Source organism: Sus scrofa, chromosome 1 (assembly GCF_000003025.6).
Source record: "Sus scrofa isolate TJ Tabasco breed Duroc chromosome 1, Sscrofa11.1, whole genome shotgun sequence".
NCBI classification, from domain to species: domain Eukaryota; kingdom Metazoa; phylum Chordata; class Mammalia; order Artiodactyla; family Suidae; genus Sus; species Sus scrofa.
In genome coordinates this window covers 106,850,512-106,876,310 of record NC_010443.5, presented here as the reverse complement: position 1 = coordinate 106,876,310, position 25,799 = coordinate 106,850,512, and the positions used below count along the sequence as shown (strand labels likewise).

Sequence of the window (25,799 nt, the reverse complement as noted above, 5' to 3'; positions counted from 1 at the left end):
CCACAGCTCATGGCAACTCTGGATCCTCAACCCACTGAGCAAGGCCAGGGACTGAACCCGCAACCTCATGATTCCTAGTTGGATTTGTTAACCACTGCTCCATGACGGGAACTCCTAGTACATATTATTTTTATGACTATAAGGAGAAAACCAAAGGCTACTGGAAGAAATCTTGTAAGCCTGGTGTGTGCCTTAAATATTTGTTCAGAGCACCTGTGAAAATGCCCGAGTTCTCAGACACCCTCAAGAGTTCAAATTGTGATTTCTTTTGGAAATGTGCCTCTCCCACTTTAAAATATCTGATAATGTGTTATTGAAGAATAAAAACAGATTTTATAAATTTCTAAGTTATAGCTTTGCCCAGCTTTAAAAAAATATACCTCAACATGTAAATGTCTGCTCTCAGGATCAAACTTCTTAATCAAAATTAAGAAGATGGTTATTTATATGACAAAGGATTGACTAGGGTATCCTTTCATAGCTGACTCTACTGATGTGTTTAAAACACCAATGTCTGTGCAGTTTTTCTCTAGTACATCTGGTTGGAGGGCAGGTACATTTTCACTTCAGAGACGTGAAAGCCTTTGGGAGGCAAGCTCATTCTTTGAGGCCTCTAGAGTGTCACTTATCTGTTGTTTACTTAGACACATTGTGGCAGAGACAGTATACTCTATGTATCAATCACTTTTTTTTTTTTTTTTTTTTTTTTTTTTTTTTGCTTTTTAGGGCTACACCTGCAGCATGTGGAAGTTCCCAGGCTAGGGGTTGAATCACAGCTGCAGTTGCCAGCCTACACCACAGCCACAGCAACACCACATCTGAGCCTTGTCTGCAACCTACGCTACAGCTTATGGCAACGCCAGATCCTTAAGCCATTGAGTGAAGCCAGAGATCCAACCCACATCCTCATGGATACCAGTTGGGTTACTGCTGAGTAGGATGGGAACTCCCACTTTTTTTTAAAAAATCAGGCAGTTTTTTAGTTATATTTTCCCCTTAATTGCCACTTACAGTAGTTTGTTGAATATTTCTGAGTGATCCAGGAGACCTGCTGTGGCTTCCTGAAGTTCATTTGTATATCTGAAAATGATATTTGCCTGTAAAATAAGGTTTGCAAAGTGACGGTGGTGGCAACTCCTTTGCAATTTCTGGAGAGATGAATTTTGAACCTGGAATGGACTCAATTTGGATTTATCTGATTCATTGTATTCTACTCAGCAAGACGGAACTCAATTTAGTTTTTTGAAAATTGAGTCTTAGCCTGAGAGTACATTTGATTTAAATATGGCTTTGTCTTGGTTAGCATTTTAAGTTGGAGACCTAGCTGATTAATGGTGCTCATATTAGAGAAAGCAGTGTTGTTGGGAAGCATGGCAGTGTTTTGGAGCATCTGCTCTCTGCGAAGACTGAAGAAAGGGCCCCGTGTTAGGGTTAGAGTCATAGGGTTAAGATTTGGCTCTGGTGCCAGCTCCTTTAGGCTGGCGAGGTGGGAGAGGGATGCACTAGGTTGACACCATCTGCTTTCCTTTAATCTTTAAATTTTCATGATTTCCATCGCTTGCTTAGAAATACAATACAGTTTTGTTAGATCACCTGCAAGGATTTGGTATCCATTTAACTTATTCCAGGGAATGATGATAATTTTATAAAGCAGGTAAAAATAGAGAATGCTCATAGAAACCTTGCTAAGTTGCTCTTCCTATCAACAAGCCATTAAAAATGATGGTTATAAAGCTTTTATTGTAATGTGGAAAATATTCATCTCACAACATTAATAAAAATGATGCCCTAAATACTCAGGATGCACAATTGCGCATATACCAAAATTACAACTGTGTAAAACAAAACAGTTGTAAAGAAAAATAATTGGAAAGCGCTACATTAGGATGAAACAATGACTGTATTAGTATCCTGGGGTCCTGGCTAATGTCTTTTTTCCTTTCTTTCCCACTCCCTTCATTTTCTGTAAATGGGGTTGATTACCTTCCTAATGGGAAGCAAAATTTAGCATGCTTTCAGTTGTAAGAATTGGTCCTTGCAAATAACCACTGCTTCTATTTCATAACTGCTGCCATTGTGCTTCTCTAGAGAAGTGGCCTTGATAATCCTTGAAGGCCGTTGGAATTGATTGCTTTTTTAGTGATCTTCATTTGCAAGGTAGTTAAATCTATATGCCTTTTCGGGTATTGAAATGATTGTAATTAAACTGATTCAGTATAGAAGCAGTTACCTACTTTGAACTTGTAATTACTGCCTTTACTAGTCAGTTTTTTATTTTCACCGTAATCCTCATGCATGTACTAAGTGGTCCTTGTATATTTCAGGCAGCAGCTTGAATGCCATTTACAGATACTATAATGAAGTGGGAAAGAAGCCCACAATGAAGTGGAGCACGATTGACAGGTGGCCCACACACCCCCTCCTCATTCAGGTAAGTCAGCTACTGCCTGCTGTCCCTGTCACCCCGGCTTCTGCAGTGGGTCAGGGTCTTAGCCCTGCCTGGTTAGCGGGCATGTTTCTGAGCTTTACTGTTCTCTTACTTACATTGTGTGCTGGGGATTAAAAAAAGATATTAGTCTTGATTTAATATGACAAGAGACAATAATTTAAAGATTAAAGGTTAAACTCTTTTCTTTGGATTAATAGCATTAGTTACAGACCATAGCAGAATTATGTTTTGAGCTTTGGGTTTCACAATGACCCAAAGAACTGTTAAAGATTATGCAAGGGAAAAAAAATTATGCAAGGTGTTTCATCTAATCTCTGTTCATAGATTGAATAACTGAAAAATAGATCCTCTGTTTTCTAAATCCTTTAAAATATCAAAAGGTAATAAAACTACATGTTCTCAGACATAGAATAAATTTAACATTTCAATTGAGAAAAATTTCATATATTAAAAGAAATTTCCAGAGTTCCCACTGTGGTGCAGTGGGCTAACAAGGTGACTGCAGTGGCTTGGGACTCTGCTTGGGTGCATGTTCCATCCCCCGGTACAGTGGGTTAAAGGATCACACCTTGCCCACAGCTGTGGCTTGGATTCGATCTCTAGCCTGGGAGCTTCCACATACTGTGGGTGTGGCCATTAAAAAAATCCAAATTTCCACTACATAGTTTATATTTACAATATTTATAGTAATAGATGCTTGATTTTATGAGAATCCATTAAAACTACAATTCTAAAGCTTTAAATTGGTGGTGTTATATATTTTTTTACCCTTTGAATATGGGAGTGCTATTTCTTATTGTCCTCAATCATACAACTATTATTTGATTCTGTTTGTGGAAGTTTCTCCCTTTGAGTTAGTTTAGGTAAGGGAAATAATCAGTGATTTAGATCGCATCCAGTTTATAATCCATTACTTGGGCATTCTCTGTCAAATTTTGAAGCCTGGAGCACTTAAAATAAATAACCACTAAGTGGCGCTAGACATCGTTAAAAGCTGGGCAGCTTGCCCCTGAGTAGACCGTGTTTTTCCTTAGGCACGTAGGTGTTGTCTAGGGTTAACGCTTCGGTTGAAATCCAGTTTTAAGTAAAAAGTGAGACGTGAAAGGAAGGAGCACCCCTCAGGGCTGGGTGTAGCTTTAGCGGGTTTCCCCCACTGGTCTGCTCCTTGCTGGGTCCAGGCCTAGCCTGGCCTGCCTGCTCTGCTCTGGGGGCCTGCGATTGGAAAGGAGGTCAGCACTGACATGTGGCAGCAGAGAACGGAGGGATCTGCACAGCATCTGCCTGCCCTGATCGAGTGAGTAATTAGATTTGCATTAAAATTCAGCCCTTTGAAAGGGGGGGAAGCAGAAAGATGGAAAGGTCTCTTAACTGAGGAAGTCTCCCTTCATAAAATGAAAGGGAATTTTAGAGGCATTTATCTGCCCTCCTGGATGTGTGATTGAAGGCTCTGAGAGCCGCCTGCCTCTTTCATTCTGCAGAGGGACTGCGCACAGAAAAGACCGCAGATGGATTTTAGATGGTTCAAGGAGCACTTCTGCTCACCCACGGCTCCTCGGTTTTGACGTTGGCTTAGAGTCTGTTGTAAGCCGTGACAAATTGTGTTTCTTCTTATAGTTTTGCAAGATGAGAAAAGGAAAAAATACTACTGAAATTTGGGGACAACAAAAATTTCTAGTTAGATTTTATTAATATTATGTAGATTACATGAAAAGAAGATTTGATGTCTAGCAGAAATGGAAAAAAACCCAAAGTAAATTCAAACTGTAGTTAAAAACTAAAACTAAAAGGCACGATTTTAATCTACATTTCTACTTATCATCGGTAGCAATTACTCAAAACAGTCCTTTTACTGCTGTTATCTAGCTGTTGGACTATTTGGAGTAAATGCATGTTCTAGGCTCCTATGTAAACTTTGTAGTGGCCTCCTTATCTAAGCTTTTGTCTCCAGATAATCTTTTCTGAGCATCCTTAGTCTCCAAACACTGCAGAGACCACCAGAAAATGTTTTTGTTTGTATTTAGTCCAGTCATATTGACTGTATAGGTAAATTATACATTTTTAAAAGGGAGCTAACTCTCTAGGCACTGTCTCATGCCTTAAAGTGTTAATTTATCAAATTTTGAAGGTTCTGGAAAGGTAAATAATATCTCAATATTCAATAGGGAATAATTTGCTCATCCTATAATATCAACCACTGAATATATCAAAATACCAACAAATACAAATTTACATGGTTCTGGTAAATTTGTCTCTTATAATGTTTTTAAAACCTTTTTACTTGGAAATAATTTTAAGCATGCAGAAAAGTTGTAAGACTAAGAATAGTATATAAAGAACTCTTGTCTCTTTATTTAGATCCACATATTATTAACATTTATCCCAGTTGCTTTATCATCTGCATGCTCTCTGTAAGGGTATGCATGTGTATGTGTGTCTATGTATACATAATTTTTTCCTGAACTTTTTGAGAGATATATATACTCACACACACACATACACACATAAAACCACCCTTTACACCTAAACAGTAGGGGTATTCTTTTCCATAATGATGATACAATATTCAACTTCAGCACATCTAACATTCATATTCCAGTTTTGTCCATTGACCCATTAATGTCCTCTGTAGCATTTGCTTTATAACTTAAATGACAGAATGATTAAAGAGTGAGATGAAAGAAAGCCTCTTCAGATCTGGTATTTCAGCACCTATTGATGCGACTTGGAAAGTGCCAACTAGACAAAGGGAATTAACTGAGGAGCCAGGACCTGCGTTCTAGCCCAGGTGCTACAGATGTGACTGAAGGGCCCCCCAGTTGGCCTCCTCCTCCTCCCCCTCCCCCCCACCCCCGGAATTGAATGAGAATTGTACAACCTCTCATCTGTTGTTATGAAGGTTGTTAGGAAGTCCAACTCACTGAAGAAAAGAAAAGGTTGTAAAAATAGAATGGTATTTTCTTATTCTCCTATTTCTGTCTAATGTATTTTAATGCGAGACGCCTGAAAGCCAAACTAAGGGAGATTTAGAAAGACCCTGTAAGCTGTTTTCCTGCTAACGGAGCAAGTGAGAGGCCTTAAAACAACTTCTCCTTCCCATCTGTGTTTCCTTTCCATCTGGAAGTGTGCCCTGTGCCTCCCGAGGGGCAGCAGATCCAGAGCGTTCATTTTCAGTGAGCCATTAGCGAGCTTTAGAAGTTTCCCATCAAATTCCCTAGGCCCCTGAAACTGTTATGAGCCATTTTGATGATGAACCAAAGCAAGAGAGACTGTATAGTTTGCAGTTTTTTTTTGTTTTTTTTTTGTTTTTTTTTTTTTTTTTACAGAGACAGTTCTGGTGTTTGAAAGCCTCTCTTGAGATTTTTGGTGTTGCTCTCATTTCTAAACTATTTTCTCTTCCTTCCCACTTCCTCTTTATCGCCCTTTCTTGGTGTTTCTGCAGTGCTTCACAGACCACATTCTCAAAGAACTGGAACATTTTCCACCGGAGAAGAGACGCGAGGTGGTCATCCTCTTTTCCGCACACTCACTGCCAATGTCTGTAAGTAAGAACATTTTGTTGGATGACCCAGTGGTAGAGGATTTTGAAATGTGCAACATGGACCCAGCTTCCATTCAGCCTAAGCCTAGTGCAAGGAGGAATTCTTAATTTCTCAAACTGAACTTGGTGCTAATTTAACTAGACTCATTTCTTGAAACCTAATAACAATTCAGACGATAATATTGTGTATAGACGTTGTCTTAATAAATCCCTTTAAAATGATAACCTGAAGATATGTTCCTATATGAGAATTTTAATAAGTGGGCCAGTTAAAAGAAGACTGCTTTTGCCTCTCCTGTTGGAGGAGCTTCGCCTCATGTTTCAGGGTGTTGGAATGTGCACCTCCATATTCAGACTCTCAGCCCCATTCCTTTGTCCTGAAGACTTGACAGGGGCTGTCTGAATATCAGCAAGTGATTAGTTTTTAATTTGCCAAGATTTGGGACCACATTTTGGCAGGCGAATATAGAGTGTATCCAGTTATGATCGGCTTGCTCCATAGTTTCTCACATTACACTGGGTAGTCATTAAAATATGGCCTCTGGGAGTTCCTGGTGGCTCAGCAGGTTAAGGATCTGGCATTGTCACGACTGTGGCTCTGGTTACAGCTGTGGTGTGGCTTTGGCCCAGAAACTTCCATGTCCTCTGGGTGTGGCCATTAAAACAAAAACAAAAATAAAAACTGCATCTGTGCCATAGCTGGTGCAATTTTGGAGACAAGGATGATGGAGCTGGTGCGCCATATGATACAAAGAAGTGCTTGGGATAAGCGGCCAGTTTCATCCGCTCAGAACTGTCATTGTATCCTAAAAACATTGCCTTCAAAGCTGGAGAGGTGGAGAATTACATTTTCTTAGGGGTTCTTAAGATTTTGATTCCAAGGTTGATAGAGTAAACCCAAATTTTGGGGCCCGCTCTTCTGCTTGGTCTGTGCTGCCACCTGGTGGTCGTCAGGGGCGAGCCCCTTGCAGCTTTTCCTTTCCATCTCACCTAAGCCACAGCTGATTCAGCGGCAGGTAGCTCTGGAGAGAAATTTCTCTCTTCTGAAAGCCTGCCTCTCTTGTATTTTAACAGGTCCATATTCTCTTTTCTGGGACCACGCCAGTCCTCTTCACAGGTCCATCCTCTTGCTCCGCCCTCATCCTTTTTCTAACCATCCTGTGTGTGATGAGGCTGAGGCTCAAGTGCCGGAAAGGAAGCTCTTGAGCGGGAAAGGAGGAAACATTTTTGTATGTGAACGATTCCGCATGCTGCTTTCTCTTCTCCTGTCCCCTCGGGGACCAAGCACGCTGCTCTTAGGGGTTTTCTGCTGCCCAGGGTCCTGGTGGTACTGAGGAACACCAGGAAGTCGGGAGGATAAGGACGGGGTAGGGAACATAGTGCGATTTTTGAGCAAGAAAACTTCTTGAGTGCTCTTTTCCCCTGCATTTGCTTCTAATGACTTTTCCCCTTTAATGACTTCTTTTAAAAAATGTTATTTTAGGAGTTCCTGTCGTGGCACAGTGGTTAACGAATCCGACTAGGAACTGTGAGGTTGTGGGTTTGATCCCTGGCCTTGCTAAGTGGGTTGAGGATCCGGCGTTGCCGTGAGCTGTGGTGTAGGTTGCAGACATGGCTCGGATCCCACGTTGCTGTGGCTCTGGCGTAGGCTGACAGCTACAGCTCCAATTCGACCCCTAGCCTGGGAACCTCCGTATGCCGCAGGAGCAGCCCAAAGAAATAGCAAAAAAAAAAAGACATAAAATCACTTTAGACTTACAGAAAATTTGCAAAAATAATACAGAGTTCCCTTAGCTTCTCCTAATGTTGATATCTCACATGACCAGAGTCCAGTGATTGAAACCCAGAGCCGGACAGTGGGGCAATGCTTTTGCCCAAAGATGTCGCCTGGAGTTCACCGCTTATCCTTCCGTGGCCCCTTTTATGCTCTGGATCCAATCCAGGATCTTCTGTGGCACTTGTCACATCTCCTCAGGTTCATCCACTCTGTGACAGTTCCTCATACCTTCTTTATCTTTTGTGACCTTGACATTTCTGAAGAGTGATTTTGTAGAATGTTAGTTATTTTGTAGCACATGCCTCCATTTGGAATTTTCTCATGATTAGACTGAGGTTGTGTATCATGGAGGAAGAATACCCCCCTGGGATGCTCAGTGTGTCATATCGGGGCCACGTGGTGGCAGCAGGTCCTACTACTCATGATGTGAGCCCTGATCTTTAGTCTAAGGTGGTGGCTGCCAGATTTATCCATTATAAAGCTACTGTTTTTCTCTTTGTAAGTAAAAATATCTTAGGTGAGCTACTTTGGGACTGTGCAACTATCTTGTTCCTCAAACTCTTGCCCATGAATTTTAGCCTCCATCTGCGGATATCTCTGTGTTGCTCTAATTGTGACTTTATAGTCCCCTCATCCCTTCCATATTTCTGTTCCTAATAGCTTAACTAACTTGTAGTAATTTCATAGCATAGCTCATCATTTCATTTCAACAATGCTTATTGGACACCTATATTCCAAGCACTGTTCTATCCTTTCTCACAAAATATGGGAGTGAACAAAATAGACAAAAATCTTTGCCTCCACAGAATGTAGGGCTGGAGGGACTGATAATTAACATAATCCATAAGAAAATGGCATCAGATATTAGGAGGTAGTAAGTATTATGGGAAGAAATAAAGCAGGATAAGGGGGTTAGGGAGTTAGTACACTACTAAATATTAAAGCAGTAAAAGTAGAATATCTGTTGAACACTTTCAAAGGGAGTAAGCTGTCCTGACTATGAATAGCATCTCTCATATACCAGCTGTGTAAAAAGCATGGTGTGCAGTCCACTGAGTCTGCAAAGAAAGAACTAGGAGGCACAGATCATACTCTCAAGGAGCCTGGACCCACGTGCTGCTCTCTCTTATCCCATGAGTATTTACCCTTCTGACTCAGTGGTCCCCATAGACTCAGGAGTTGTATACACAGCCTGTACAACACTCTTTCAAATCCATTTCTAAAGTCAGCCCCTCAGGGGACTACCAAGAGTGAAGTCTCATCCCGTGTTGCCTCTTCCTTCCCAGCTTTTCTGTGTCATTTGCCCTGTTTCAGGTGGGGGATCAAAGAAACCCATCCTCCATTGACAGGCGTTGTCAATCTCCCATGAACAGCATGGAAGTAGAATTTGACATATTCCTAAGTACCTTAGAGATGATTGAGTACAGTGTTGTCCTTTGGGCATGAACTTGATCCAGGGAAGTTCTGCATTGAACTCCAATGGCGTGGTCATTAGTGCAGAAGACAAGGGGTCAGCTCCAGTTCAGGGCTCATGCCATCTCACCACACAGCCCAAGGCCTTCAGTCTTGGTGACTGGACACCCATGTCTCTGCTACAGGTGGTCAACAGAGGGGACCCCTATCCTCAGGAGGTGGGTGCCACTGTCCAGAGAGTCATGGATAAGCTGGGTTACTCCAACCCTTACCGACTGGTTTGGCAGTCCAAGGTAGGTGGCTTTCTCATGCCTGTCAGCAGTCAGCAATGTTGAGGATGTCAATTTTAGGACTGAGTTATAAGACAATGAGATTTGGCCCTTTCATGTAGCCAGAATGTTTTGTGACCTGACTGCTCGCATGAGCACAAAGAACTCTGCAAGCAGATAAGATGGAAGGGAAATCAAGTGACTAGTTGAATTCCATTGATTCCGTTGAAACAATAGGTTATTTTTAGTTGTAGTCACAGAAATTGTTTTTAGGTTTTTCCACCTTGTAGGAGGATTCCAGCTTCATACTGGAAATATCAAAACCCATTAGAGCAAGTGTAAAACATTGCCCTTGCTCTTACAGGGAGGGGTGTGCGTGCCCGGGGCGGTGGGCTGTGCTGTGCCATAGGCACAGGGAGATGGGGTCTCTGTCTGCATGCATCCTGCTTTCTCATAGGTTGGTCCGATGCCCTGGCTGGGTCCTCAGACAAGAGAGGCCATCAAAGGGCTCTGTGAGAGGGGGAGGAAGAATATCCTCTTGGTTCCGATCGCGTTTACCAGTGACCACATTGAAACGCTGTATGAGCTGGACATCGAGTACTCTCAAGTTCTAGGCAGTGAGGTGAGTGTAGTCATTAATCCCATTGTGATTTGTCTGAAAAGGAAACTCGCTCCATAATGATCTGATTGTGTCATTCAAAAATATTGTGTGGAATATATGTTTGCATATACTGTGGCCTCACTATTCTGAATAATACTTCATCTGAGTAATGATCTGAACACATCAGCTTAATTCAGTGTTAGTGGGAAAGCACTTTGGTGCCTCTGTGAAACCAGGGGGCTCAGGGATCACTGCAGCCAGCATTGTTTTGTTTAGTTTGAGCTACTGTACTCCTTGAAAGTGTTAAAAACTGCAAGGAAAAATAATTGTCCTTCTCACCAGTTTGGAAGAAGAGAATTTTATTGTTCTAGAACTCTTTTTTTCACCAAATGGTGCCCATCACTCAGGCGGTTACATTGCTTCTGGTTGGGTTTTGAGGCACATAGGAGCCATTGCCATTTAAGAGGAGCGCATGAGATGAACACGGGAGCTGTGTGTTGGTCATTTTCTCCATCTCTTTCATGGCCTCTCTTAATTAGTGGTTTGCTACTGTGTTGTGATCAATCTGATTATTGAAATAGCAAATACCATCCCGAGAGTCTTATAATGTTAAGATGGATGTAATTGTCACTCAGAGTGGAGAAAAACTATTGTTGACCCATCTTATGGCTTCTGAGGGCTAGCCTGAAACCTGAGTCCACTTCATAGCTTGGTTTCCATGGGAACTGTGGAAGCCTTGGGTGCCAGGAGCCCTTCTCACTCATCTTTGACCAGAACTCCTGGTCCTGGTCATCTGATTTGTGATGGATGGGGGCCTGGCCTCGAAGACACCTCACCCTCTCCAGAACCTGGTGGAAGGGGCAGGGCAGGGGGGGAGCATGGGGAGGGGGAGAGCTTTAGCAGCACCAAACCCTACCTAGGTGTTTTGTATATAGTGCTAGTCATCAGTCACATTGATGAAGGTAGAAGGTACCTAAGTTACTTGTCAGTACTTCGGATAAGGAATTTATGGGCAAGTTGTAATGGCTAAAATGAGATTGTAGGGTTGTCTGTGGATTTCACTTAATAATACCTTCTGTATCCCAGCATGACCTTCTGTAATGGAGACCTTGCTAAAAAGACTGAAGTGCAAGTAGAGTTCATACCAGTGTATTTGGAAAACAAATTTTTATTTGTATTGCATGATAGTTGACATTCGTTCATATTACTAAACTGAGGTCATTCCATAGTAATCAAATGGATTATTAGTGACTAATACATTAGTCTCTATAGAGGTCAGAGAAAGCCTTCTAGCCACAATTAATTTCGTTATTTTGATGGGAGACTATACTGTGTTTAAAACTACTATCTCTAAAAGGTAGTTTGAGATTTTTTGCCCAAAATAGAAATTATCACTTTTTGATTATAAAATAATAATGAAATAATAAAGAGGAGTTCTGTTGTGGCTCAGTAGGTTAAGGATCTGGTGTTGTCACAGCTGTGGCTTGTGTTCAGTCCGTGACCCGGGAACTTCTGCATGCCACAGGTGCAGCCAAAAAATAATAATAAAGACCTCAATTCAGAAAAGTATGACATAGAAGAATTCACTCAGAATCTTACCCCTGTGAGATATGTTAGTATTCTGATAAAAATAAGACCCTCTTTCCCTCTGAGTGTGTGTATCTTAATGAAAATGGTATGCTTCTACCCATTTAGTAAAAACAGTATTTTATTCAAACTGTTTTATAATTTTTTCTAAAAATATATTATGGATCCAAATATAACTAGATCTATATAATTATTTGTGACAAACCTTTGATTGGTATACATTTAAGATGTTTCTAATTTTTTGCTTTCATAAACTGCTTTGTAATAAACGTCACTTACTTTTTTATTTTCCCAATTTTTGTCTTAGGAAAAATTCCTAGAAATGCAGTATAAATGTCGCTGCATGTTTTATTGGCTTGTCCTACAGGAATATATCCTTTAACTCTCCCATTGACAGTGTTGGAGAATACTGGCCAGCACTTGTGATTCTGCTGTTATTTCTACCTGAAGTTTTAGAATACCGTCTCCTTTTAGGTTGAGAACCATGTGTTTGCTGAATCTCACCATTTTCCCCTTTCCAGTCTTCTGACATTAGTGCTACTTAAAAGATAAAGCGACTGAAAAGCCTTCAGAGTTTCAGAGCGGGAAAGTGACCTGAGTAAATGATAATTTAGATATTTCTCACTTAGGGGCATAATTAGCTGGAATTAACTGGATATCTTTGGAGAGGGGGGCAGGGACGGTTGTGGAACAATTTTGTTTAATTTAGATTTTTCTATGTACGAATATATCTAGAAAACCAGCTCTGCATTGGATCCAATCTAGGTTCAGTATACATTAATTTACCTCTTTGGGCACTTGGAATCAAAACATGTATAAAAATTTGCGTAATTAAAGCAACATTCTGCTTAGGTAGATGCTGTAAAAGTATGCATCTGAAGGGTAGAATAAAAAAAGAATGGTAAGCAGATTTCAATTAGTTGAGTATTCTATCAGATACAACCTCAAAAATGGCTTGGAAACAAAGCACCATGGGAAGGTAATGGGATGGGGAAGAAATAGAAATTGAAGAGCAGTTTTATGATAAAGAGGTGAAAATCAACATCTATGCCCAGTCCCAGGGCCAGTTTTCATTTCTGAGAGCAGTCTGGGAATGCTTTGGTAGGAAGGCTTGAGTTGTGTGTGCATCTCTGTGCATGTCTATTTGTTTTTTGTAGCAGTCAGTTTCTTAAAAGAAAAAAAAAAAGGAAAAATAAGACGTGTGTTTTTCCTCCCTTTTCTCATTTGATTCAGTGTGGAGCTGAAAACATCAGAAGAGCAGAGTCTCTTAACGGAAACCCGCTGTTCTCCAAGGTATCTCTCGTGTTACAACCATTTTAGTAGAACATGTCGGAGAGCAGTCCTCTGAGAAACTCTTACAGAATATTGGTTTTCTCACATATTGGAACATTTCGAGTTCCAATTAATTACAAAAATAAAAGCGAAGTCCTTATCCTCTTGCTTTTTTTTTTTTTTTTTTCCTTGAGAGAGCCCCCGTTTTCTCATTTCTATACCTCTAACCGTGGCTGCTATAGAGTCTGCCTTTCAGAGACAAGGGTCAGTAGGTGGGGTAGGAAGGTTTCATTTCCTAAAACCTGATTTGAAACTTTTCTCTGAGCAGAGAATCCTTAGGGAAGGAAAAGATTGTAGAATTTGGTTCAGAGGGTTCCTAAGTCGAAGGAAAATACTCCCCATTGTAGTGCTTGTGTGGGCCGAGGGCGGGGCGGGTTTGGAACTGCGGGGTCCAGCTTCTAACCGGTCTCTGCTCCTCTGTCCGCCCCGCAGGCCTTGGCGGACCTGGTGCACTCTCACATCCAGTCCAATGAGCGGTGCTCCACGCAGCTGACTCTGAGCTGTCCCCTCTGCGTGAACCCCGTCTGCAGGGAGACCAAATCCTTCTTCACCAGCCAGCAGCTGTGACCCGCCAGAGCACCGCCGGGGTCAGATACGTCCCCGGTGGAGGAGGACGCGTTTAGCCATCAAGGGAGGAAGTTACATTAGTGTACGGCCTTTGCCGCAGTTGTCTGATTTCTTGAGGAGAGGACTCAGAAATCCTTATTGAGGGCTTTCTATTTTTATAGGCCAATACAATATGCATTTATACTCCCACGTTCTGGGTAAAGTTATTTGTTTGCGGTGTCCATGAGGCTATTTTTAAAAGGAGTTTGAAAAAATTTATTTTATGAGGCACGCATGTATTTTCATGTTTTGGTTTTATTACGCCCAAAACACCCTGCAGGGATATGGAGAGCCCCCACCTCTGTGGCTGTCAGTGTGAATGAGATCTATTTACAGTCTCACACGTATTTTTTTGAAGTGAACATAGTTGGGTAAATGAACTATAATTTGAAAAAAGAAAGGATACCTAATCTTTCCCTCAGCCTGTGGTTACAGATTGCTGGTCAGGTGATGTGGTTCCTAAGGTGGCTGCTTTGCCAGTGATGTCACTGTTCATTTTGGTCCTTTCGTGTGAACCTCAGTTTCCTTACCATCAGATGGAATCAAGTGTAGATTCCAAAAGCGCTCTGAGATTCCACAGACCCTCAGGGCGGATTACTCGGCAACCTGCGTTTGTCACCGGCTGGCCTCCCCGCTTAGTGGGACTGGGCGGTGCCACAGGAGGGGTCTTCCCCTCCCCATCTTCCCGCCTGCAAGGATGACGAAGCTGAAAACGCTGACAAAGGGCTTCGTGTTCAAAGCCCGTTTGTCCCAGGACTTTAAGGACCTTGAGCATCTTCTTTGTCTTGGTTGAATATCCCCTTCTGCGTATTCGTTTGAAGAATTATTTTTTAAAGTCAACTCTGTTTTGTAACGTCAAATTATTTCTTAATTTTAATTTTTATTATAAAATTTATATAACCATGCTATAGGAAATTTGGAAATAAAGGAAAATAACCACTCTAATGCAACAACTATTAATCATATTATTGTATTTCATATCCGTCTTTTCCTGTAGATGTGTTAAATGCCATTGTAACTTTGTGAGTGAAAAGTTGTTCTAAGAATGTAGAAATCATATAAGATCAGACTTGCATCTTCTACACCTGGATTAAATGGAGTTAAAAATCTCTGATGGATCCATAATGAATTTATAATGATTACTTTCTCTTTCCTTTAAGCCTTACAACTTTGTTCTTCAGAGTGTTTCTCTGATTTTTTTTTAAACCCAGTTCATATGAGTTCCTGTTGTGGCTAACTAGTATCTATGAGGATGTGGGTTCGATCCCTGGCCTTGCTCAGTGAGTTAAGGATCCGGCATCGCTGCCCAGGGCATATGTTGTTCTAAGAAGTGTTACCTCTGACTGTAATTAACCATAGATGGGTAAGTACCTGTGGTAGCATTCTGGAGGTTGAAATCAACAGTTGCTATTTTTAGAGCTAATGGTCTTTGAGAATTGTTATCTTACTTGTCAACTTTAAAATACAAACATTTGCCCTGGTAATAAGCAACGCACTGCTGGCAGTTTCTATAAGCTAGGGGTTACATACAGGCTTGGCTTTAAGTGATGAATCAACTTCTACAGCAGACTTGCAGGAGGTCTGACTGTGAGGCAGTTGAGCTTGCTAGGGTTGTTATAAAGCTCAGATCCCTGTATATTTAGCACAGAAGGAGGGAACTGCAGAATGTGCATTCTGGAACTACTTTTATTTTTATTTTTTGTCTTTGTGTCTTTTCCAGGGCTGCACCTGCGGCATATGGAGGTTCCCAGGCTAGGGGTCTGATCAGAGCTACAGCTGCCAGCCTACACCACAGCCACAGCAATGCAGGATCTGAGCCATGTCTGTGACCTACACCACAGCTCACGGCAACTCCAGATCCTTAACCAACTGAGCGAGGCCAGGGATTGAACCCGAAACATCATGGTTACTAGTCAGATTTGTTAACCACTGAGCCACGGCGGGAACTTGGAACTACCTTTTAAAATTAAAAGAAATTTATCCACTCAAAGAAAATTTGCTTTATATCAGGAGAAATGAAATTCATTGTTAAAATTTAAAAACCCATTATTTTATTTTGTATTTCTTTTTTTGACCAGGCCTGCAGCATGTAGAAGTTCTGGGGCCAGGGATCAAACCCATGCCCAGCAGTGACAATGCTGGATCCTGAACCCACTGAGCTACCAGGGAACTCCCTAAAAGCCCTTACGTGTACATCTGTGGCTTGTTGATGCTGATTGGTAAAAACCCATGACTTTTCTTGGCAGTACTGCAGAGTACACATCCTTGTGCAAGGAATCCCATAAATAGAATGTAACATTTCTCTAGGGTTCTGTCAAATTTTTCTTTATGGCTGAAATTATTGAGAAAATGATGGTTATGTAGGTATGACGAGAAAGTGAGTTTTCTGCATCAAGTGTCTCAAACTAAGTCTGTCAGAAGGTGCAATGTATTAACAGTTGTAAATTTACGTGATGTCATTTTACGCCTTCAGCTGATCTTAAAAATAGACTTTTCTTGGAGTTCCTATTGTGGCTCAGCAGGTTAAGAACCTGACATAGTGTCCATGAGGATGTGGGTTTGATCCCTGGCCTCACTCAGTGGGATAAGGGTCCGGTGTTGCCATGAGCTGTGGTGTAGGTCACAGACACGGCTCGGATTGGGCGTTGCTCTGGCTGTGGTGTAGACCAGCATCTGCAGCTCTGATTCGACCCCTAGCCTGGGATCTTCCATAAGCCGTTGGTGCTGCCTTAAAAGGAGAAGAAAAAAAAAATAGATTTTTCTTTCTTGATTTCTCTCAGGGGGCAAAATACAGTGATTGATTTGGTGGGTTGAGTCTGACTAGTCACTGCATTTTTTTTCCCCTCAGCTAATCTGATAAATTGGGTATTTAATTCGATAAGCCCCCCTCCCCCACTTAAGGTATGCAGGGGAGATCATTTGGTCCACCCAATACCATTGTATTTTTCCCACATAGGCTATTACACTATGAGGGTAAGTGTGCACCACTGATTTGGAGCAGCAATAAGACCTCTCTCCATCCCACAGTGGAGGAAACCCCATGGGTCTGTGGCCCTAGGAACTCTGCTGTGTTCACTCCTCCATTGTGGGGTTGAGGGCGGATGGGGTAAGGAGACAGCTTGTGTAGCTAGAGCTGGGGGGCAGAATTAAAAGCTGGTGGCCCTAAGAAAGAATTGACACCGGTGTGCACATGTGTTTGTCCTGGTGTAAGCCTGGAGCCCTTGACTGCATCCTTGGCTGCATCACTAAGCTCTTTACCCGAGCTGCAGAACCCTTTCTATCAGGATCCTGAAGATGGCCCAGGAACATGCTTCCCAACATTGGGTAGAAATGGGAAATTCATTGAGGTGTTACAAGCTGGAAAAAAAATTCTGAGTTGACCCTAAAACAAGTGTCCTTAGATAAGATCATTCAAGTTTCTTGGTCTTAATATGGGACTCCTCAGAGGAAGAAAACTATCATTTTTCATTATTTCTAAAATTTAAAAAATTAAAAACATTTCATCTAGATCATGTCCCAGACTTTGTGTATATCATTCCTAGCAGTTTTGTTCTAATTGCCTAATAATTAAGATTCCTTTGTAAGGAAGCCCCTTCAGTAACCTCTCCCAGTCCAGGCGGCTTTCTGTCACACTCAGATTCCTTTTTATAGAAGCTAGAACTAGCATCATAAGATTTCGGGGTACATACATTCAGTGGATTAAATCTGAATATCAGATTGCTCAAGAAACCTGAGTTCTGCTTAAATCATTGCTGGTTGAAATATTTAATCATATCATAATTATATTGAAGTTTTATGTGCTTACTTTCTAACATTCTTGATTAATTTAAACGGTGGCACCTGAAAACTTTCTTTTTTGTGTGTTGGATTTCTTCCACCTGGACAGCTGTTAGCTGACCTTTGCCTTAAAAGGCATGCTTCTTTTTGCAAGGCACTTATTTTGGAAAGTATAAAGTGGGCCGATCTGTACGGCACTGAGCTGAATAGTGGGTACTGGTGGGCACTCAAGAGAAATAAGCTGATTCTGTCCGTATTTGCTGAATGGCACTAATATGATGAGCAACAGCAGTGGGTGCCCTTTAGTGGAACCGCAGCTCCCAGTGTGAGAGGAGGCTGAGAAGGGCTGTGGGCCATGGGTGCCCTCCAGAGAACACATCTGTGATCAAGGCTCCCAGGAGAGGAAGAGAAGCTTTTGCTTTTGCTGCGGGAGTCTCATTAAGCCCTTCTACAGGGAAAAGGAAGTGGAAAACAAATGCAGCCGTGATAATCAGTTTCTTACAATATACTCCAATAGTACCGGCTTTGTTGTTTTTAGCTGAAATCATTAGCTTCCATTTTTAGCATAACAGCTACTGGCTAAATTAGTCTGCAGTAAGCCATTAGGAGGGATGTTGGAATTAAAAACATTTTTGGAAAAAAGCCCGGTTGGAACTTTTATCAAAAGCCCTTGGGCAGGAATCGCTGGGTCCTGTTCCAGGCTATTTGACAGCTGTCACTCTGATGTCCAGGTGCCCTCTCAGTACATGCTCCTGAAATGAAGATACACAGGCTGGCTTTTCTTCTTCCCCTCTCCCCAGTGGGATGAAGCTTTACTTTCCTCTCATGTTAAGAAACAAGAGGTTTTTACCCCAAGAATTCATGAGGTATTCTCTATAATTTTAAACATTTTATTGAAGTATAGTTGATTTACACAGTGTTGTGTTAATTTTTGCCAAGGTAGTCTATATTTTTGCTTTTTCCTTATAAAAAAAATTGTAGGAGTTCCTATTGGGGCTCAGCTGGTTAAGTTCACGATATTGCCTCTGTGAGGGATACAGATTCAATTCCTGGCCTCTCTCAGTGGGTTGAGGATCCCATGTTGCCGTGAGCTGCAGTGGAGGTCACAGATATGGCTTGGATCTGGTGTTGCTGTGGCTGTGGCATAGGCTGGCCGGCAGCTGCAGCTCCAATTTGACCCCTAGCCTGGGAACTTCCATATGCTGCAGGTGCAGCCATTAAAAAGAAATTTATATTTGGGAGGGGATTAATTGCACAGGCATACAAGCAGGGATTTCCTGGCCAATTGTTAAAATTTCAGGTTGTTACACATAACAATCATTAAAAATGTTATACCTTGTGATTAAAATAAAAACAAAAGTAGTGCATATTCAAAAATCATTTCGCAATTATTTTACTGCATTTTATCTTATTTATTCTAGAGGTTATTTATATCCATGATGCCTGTGTGGTGAAAATACTATATAATGATGAGCTATTATACCCTGTTTTCCAGCTTTGTTCAGTAACATTGTTTTGGTAGCTTGAAATTGGCTATAGTAGGGCCATTTATACTGGAAATCAGCAAACACTAGCCTGACTATATTGTTGATTACCTTGATTAAGGAAGTGATGGGGAAAATGGTTAAAGTTGTCATGTCTGCAGCCATTCTACTGTGACTAGTGCGAAAGCTCAAGGAAATATCTTCCCATTATGTGGAAACTGTTGTCTGGTTTATCCCAGTGAAGTTTTGACATACATTGAGGTTATTTCACATTTGTATTACCCATTACTGTAAATAAAAACATCAGCATCCATGTCAGAACTACATAGGTTGACTACAGATACAAGAACTTGGTAAAAAAATCAACGAAAGCTTTCTTTGAGAATCAGTTGACTATGAGGAATTTACAGTATTGTGTATTTTATTATGACTTACAAGTTGTATATCTCTATCTTTTATGCTGGTAAAATTTACAATAAGCACACACACCTATACAGAGACTGTCTTTTCAGAGAGCTGGTTGGTGGCCATTTACCAAAACACTGTTGCCTAAAAGGGAACAACTTTCTGGGAGGATGGAGATGGTCTCTGTGGACGGCACACTCGTGTTGTTCTTAGAGAAAGAGAGGCAGTTTGCTCTGTAGGTCACTGTCTCTACAGTGGAGGCTACCCCACAGGGACTAGGTATTTTAATCTTTTTGTCTCCAACAAAATCCCATGGGCTCTTTACTAACAGGGGCCCTGAAACAGGAAAGTGTCTCTCTCTGGATCAGTAGCCGCTGGTGGGCTGGGTGGAGGAGGCTTTCCAGAGGCAAAGGCCTGGAGACTGGGGCTTTGTTCCACTCTGAGTCTCACTCAGCCCCAGGGAATTGTCTGGAGCTCGGACCTCGGGCTGTAGTGGATTCAGGGTGGGCAGTGGCTCTGAGGGCTGCCCTTGTTTCACGGGGGCCTTTCTGTGCATCCCTTCCCCCACCCCACGAGGACCATGTCAGTGGAGAGGACCAGGCAAGTGCTGGTTCTCTGAGCCCAAGGCTGCCCTTTCCCCACAGTGCCAGCGTCACACCCATAGGGCCTCTTGTTTCATGCATCCCATTTTCCTGAAGCAAAGTGATCTTTTCTCGGGGCTGGGCTTTCATTTGTGTCTCTTTCTTTCTTTTCTTTCTTCCTTTTTTTCTTTTTCAGGGCCGCACCCTCGGCATATGGAGGTTCCTGGGCAAGGGGTCGAATCAGAGCTGTTGCTTCTGGCCTGTGCCACAGCCACAGCAGCACCAGATCTGAGCCTCATCTGCAACCTACACTACAGCTCACAGCAATGCTGGATCCTTAACCCACTGAATGAGGCCAGGGATAGAACCTGCATCCTCACGGATACTAGTCAGATTCATTTCTGCTGATCCAGGACGGGAACTCCTCATTTGTGTTTCTTATGTTGAGTCTGTGACACAAAAGAAAAAAAGACTATCAAATGGTGAATTCCAACCTCTTCTATGCCTCAGAACTAGATCAAGATAGAATCAGTTGCTCTGGCAGTCACTTCACCCTCCTGCCTGTCTGGGATGCTCTCTTTTGCCAACCCAGTCCTGTGTTATCCTTTGCTGCAATCCCTCCATCCCCAGGAGGTGGGGACGTCTTCAGGGTTTTATGCCTGATCTGTTCTACCTCCCTACCCAAGCAAGTATCCAGCTGAGCCGTGGCAATGCTCCCTGACAGAGAAGGTCAGCCCAGCCCTGCCTTCGTGGGGACCAACTGTCCCTTTGGGAGCATGCTCAGATGTGTGATGGCAGCTGTGCAACACGAGGTAGCATTTGGAGGGAATGTGGCAGCTCGGCATAGCCACTTTGCAAAGAAATTTAAATGGATTCCCCCAGACTAAGGATGCGCCTCACCGAATGCTTCTGCCTGTTATCTCTGTCTGCATCAGCACCATCTGGACCAAATTATTTCCTGATCAAGTTTCACTCCCAAGTGCAGAAAGAGCAGAGTCCGTTCATGAAGTGCCAGTGGAGGTGGCCCGTGGACTGGGAGCTAGAGCAGAGGCCAGCAAGCCGTCACACTTGCGGGCCCCTCAGGGAGTCTCAGGGCCAAGGCCATGGAGCTGTCCCAGACATGGCATCTAAGTGGTGAGGAGGACGCTCTCCTTGTTTCCGCCATCATTTGGGACCATCACATTTAGAAATTTAAAAAGGACACGACACTAGAGGGCCTTTCTTTATAGGAAACAAATTTAAGTGGCTGCAAAGAGGGTGGAGAGTCAGCAAACTGGCAAGTTTGTAAATATTGAAATAGTTTTCAAAATAATGTCACATCATTTCAAAACAACATTTACATCTTGCAGTAGTCTCTGTAGGCATAATCTTGTTTAAAGCAAGTCTGGATAGTTGACCTTCATTTCAATATATGGATTTCTATCTCTGAGACTATCCAGTGATGTGCTAGAAACTGTATTAATAGTTTATTAACTGGCTCTCTGGGGGTGGGGGAGGCCCTGTATATTGCCCATTTCCATGGTGTAAATACTCCCCACCTCAGTCAATTCCCAAGCTACCTTTGTAATATCACTGATGGTCGAGTTGGGCAGAGATGCCAATAATTGGCTTTTGAGCCAGCATGAGCCAGTTCCATCACACTCCTGATTCTGTTCCTCGTCTTAGACTTTGCTTACCATGTATTCTGGAATGTTCCCCCACCATATACACCCTACCTATTCTGAGCAGACCAGAATTCTGGAGAATCCAAGCACTCATGGAGGAAAAAGCCAAACCAGGAATGAGGCAGGTTACTTTGAGAGCCTTCGGATGCAGCCGTGGATGGGGAGGGCTTGGGGCAGCAGGTCTGTGGACCACAGCCTGGGCAGCCCTTCTCCAGGGAGATCTGTGTGCTGCCTGCCAAGGGGCTTAGGGAGGCTCTGGCTTCTTTGTATCATTCTCTCTCATTTCTTTGTATGTTTGAAAATCCCCAGAATTTCTTGAATACCCGCTCTGCCCACCCAAAAAGGCTTCTGTGAGAGTCAGCTGAGACAATATGTGTAAAACCACGTGGTCAACTCGGAAGGGGTCTGTGTGTGTAGTGGGCTATTATTTAACTAACTTCTATGAATATTTGAACATACTAATTGAGTCATCATTTTAAAAGTTATTTCCTATTATAAGAAATTCAAAAGTAAGATAAATAAAATGAAGGGAACTTAAGAATCACCCATAATCTTTGATGAATCTCATCTCATGTATTTTATGCACATATATCACACACATTAAATTTGTAAAAGTGTAATGTTCCTGCTCTTCTATACTCTGTGTTGCTTATTGAATACTACCTCGTGGACCTATTTTATCTGTCATTACATATTCTTTTCTGGTGTAGTTTTAAATGGGTAAACACAATTATGATGTATGGCTATATTCTAATTTGTTTACCACCTCTTTATAATTGGAAATGTTTGTTTTTTGCTTATATTTGATAAACATCTTTATAGACCAAAATCTTTGGATATCCTCAATCATTGCCTTTGGAAAAATTCCTAGAATTTTCTGGATCAAAGGGTATTTTTGCAGATTTTTTTAAAGATTAAATGAGATCACATGGATAACGTATTTAGTAAGGTGCAATGTGTGTGTTGAAGGCCCAGTAAATGGTAGCTGTTATTGACTTGAGTTATTCACTTGGTTAGCAGGCAATTGCTGTCTCGTTCTTAGTGTGACTTTATTCTGGGAGATGGAATTTTACTGCCTTTTTTTTTTTTTTTTTTTTTTTTTCCCACAGAGAGAGTGTGATGGCAAAACGGATGTTATCCTCCAGGTTCAGAGCCCTGACAGAGCCTCCGGGAATCAGGGATCAATTCTCTGGTCCAGGCTTTTATGTTCTTTGCAGCTTTTACTCTTGGTCACTTGCCCTGAGAAGGTCACAGGCAGAGGGAGAAGAAACAGGCTATAAAGCTGTCAATCCTTATTCATCTGTAACTTGGCAGAGAGTTTGAATGTTCAGAGAAAGTTTTCAGGTTAAAACAACTTGGGGGATTATATGTGGATTTCACTTGCCCTTTATGGGTCTGCAGGTACCCACGCGGCTGCCCCCCTCCCCCGCCCCCGTCCCTGCATGGCTCTGAGCGGGCTCACACAGGGCAGAACCGTCCATCAAAGCCAGGCAGGCCTCCAGCTCAGGTAACCACAGCACTTACACAATTGTCCCTTTAAGAAAGGTCAGCAGGGAATGTGTTCCTTCCTGTTTCTATGTGTCTAAAGGTTTTCATGTCCACACTGACCCACTGTGGACCTGGGCCAAGGCCAAGTTGCCCATCAATATTTGAAAGTAGTGGTGTTATAAAATTTATGGAAGACGCACGAAAGACAATTCCCTGAAGTGACTGGCCCGCTGAGAGGGGATATTGGCTGAAAGGAGATTTCCCACTTTGAAACAGCACGAGATCAAGTGCCCAGCTGGGGAGACCCTTTATACGCATGGGCTCTGAGACTGGGGGAGAAGGAAATCTGACCTGGTTTCAGATCCCACCTACAACTGTTAATTTATTTGGTTATCTATTAACAGTCTCCTGGCAGCTTACTTTTATGTTTAAAATTAAGTGCTTGATTGATTATTTTCTAGAACAGTGATGGGATGTTGTTCTATACTTAAGCCAACCCATTAGTGGGCTCTCTCATTACTGATCTCTTTCATTCCTTTCTTGGTTCATTGTGTGTGTGTGTGTGTGTGTGTGTGTGTGCGCGCACACGCTTGTGTGTGCACTTGAAGGTTGGGAAGAGTTGGAGGATGGAAGAAAGGAGTCTTTGTTCTGAAAGTGGAGGAAAGCTGGGCTTGTACATATTCCTCAAGCTACTCACCCACAAGGATTTTCCACAGTCCGAGGAGAGGCTGGTTAATCCTCAGCATAATTCACAGGTAGATGTGGAGTCCCAGAAATATTTTTATTAGGATGATTTCATTTTATCAAGAATCTTAGCCTAAGTTTTTATTTTTATTTCTTTTCTTTTTTCTTTTCTTTTTTCTGGCTGTGCCTGAGGCATGCAGAAGTTCCAGGGCCAGGGATCAAACCCGTGCCACAGCGGTGACAATGCCAGATCCTTAACCTGCTGTGCCACCAGGGAACTCCAAACTTTTATTTTTAAAAAACTGTACTCTCCTTTTATCTGCTTTGGAGGCATCTTCAACTATTTCTCTCTTTTTAAGATTTGCTTCTGATGACTGGGAGTCTATTATTTTTTAAATGGGGTTTATTAAATATTAAATAAGTACTAAAAATATTTGTAAGGCAGACCCTCCTGACTCTTGTGCCCAGGCAGTCTTCTTGGTATTTTGGCTTCTTCCTGCTCCCTCAGCCCTGGGGGTGGCCAGGTGGGGCCTACAGTGGCCAGGCCTCCCAGGATGTTCATCTGTGGCTGCCTGAACAGTGCTGTTCCTGTTCCTTGAAGCAGCACATGCAAAGCAGTATCTGGCCTGCACTCTACCTGAGAAAGTTAGGAAATGCTGGAAAATAAAGTGTTGATTCCAATACACATCTGTATCCACAGTACCTAGTGGGAGAAGTAAACTTTGCTGTTACTTTTCTAGGGTGCCCTCAATTGGGTAGATGTTCCTTCTGATTTATAGGTAAGAATAGGTCCAGGTAAGGATGATTCAAACCATCAGCCCTTCCTGCTGGTTTGTCTGTTGCAGACCCATCTTAAAAGGAAATCCAGAGCCCTTCAGCTCATAACCCGAGTGTTCATCCTGACTAAACAAGCAATCTGTGCCATGGACCATACTTTCTTTGTTTTTGGCTGTGCCCATGGCATGTGGAAGTTCCCAGGCTAGGGATTGAACCCACGCCAAAGCAGTGACAACACCAAGTCTTTAAAGTCTATGCCACAAGGGAACTTTTGGACCATACTTTTTAAAAAAAATTATTTACTATTATTATTATTATTTTTAATAGGCAAGAAATAGATTTATTAGGATAGGAGGCTTGTGAGAGATGCAAGTGGGCAGGCACAGAAGCTCCGCCCTGAGGATCCAGTGGGCTAGTTTTATCATCCAAGGGGCGTGGGGGTTGGAAAAACCCTCCTCTTCCTTTCTGGGAGTAGTAGCTCCTCCTTAGTATCCACTAAGGTGTGTATTCAAATCAGCAGAAGGGCAGTCCTCAAACCCTTGTCCCCTTGCTCTTGGTCTGAATCTGAATGCAGGCCTCATACCATCCCCCACCCAACGACCTGAGGCAATTCTCGAACCTCCACTAGTCAGGCCAGCCTGCCTCATGATGATGGCTTTCTTGCGCAATTTATTAATTTACAGTGATCTCCCAATGTCCCCTAAGTTTCCCTCTTTAAATATGGTCCTTATTGAGGCTTGGCTAGGGAAGGAGTAAAACACCTGGCTAACTGTCCCTTTGCTGTTGGGAGGGCTGTAAGCCCTGGTTAACATAATTTCCCAGCCACCTTAAGAGATGAAACAGCATGTGATGAGTCTCTAAAAGAAAGACAATAAACAGCAAAAGAGTCAATAAGAGAGGTTACAATCATGATCTTGGGGGCCGAAATCATTCTTAGCAGAATTTCCCCTTCCATATCAGTGCCCCATATGTAGTCTCCATATCGCATCTAAGGCTGTCTTTTGAACAAAACCTTAAGATCTTCAACAGGTTCACAACAACAGATGGGTTCGTTTTGTTTAATAGAATTATACGTTTAATCCTTGAGATGTGGATCCAAGAAGGATGCCCCTCTATGTTCACTGCAGTGGGAGTTGCTAATATCACTTTGTAAGGACCCTTCCACCTTGCTTCTAATTGATCATCTGGAGACCCTTCTTTCCAGCTTTGATTAAGACCCAATCTCCGGGATCGATGCTGACAGTATTTTGCTGGGTCTCTTTACTGTCTGGCAGTATTCTGTTCCCATAGTCTATTAGAGCCAGTTGTACTTGCCCTAAATTTATGGCATAATATCTAAGCACGTTTGTTTCTTCATCTAACACAAA

The 25,799-nt window shown here is 42.3% G+C and overlaps 1 protein-coding gene across 2 annotated transcripts in view; it reads left to right on the top strand.

The window, feature by feature from the left end:
• Window positions 1-14,683, top strand: part of FECH (ferrochelatase) — a 36,780-nt gene extending 22,097 nt beyond the window's left edge. Inside the window, exons 5-10 of one of the 2 annotated variants that reach the window (XM_021065988.1) lie at window positions 2,325-2,431; window positions 5,889-5,987; window positions 9,363-9,470; window positions 9,904-10,068; window positions 12,868-12,927; window positions 13,399-14,683. In XM_021065988.1, the coding sequence (XP_020921647.1) occupies window positions 2,325-2,431; window positions 5,889-5,987; window positions 9,363-9,470; window positions 9,904-10,068; window positions 12,868-12,927; window positions 13,399-13,533 (674 nt within the window). In that variant the 3' untranslated portion in view covers window positions 13,534-14,683. 2 annotated transcript variants of the gene reach the window in all.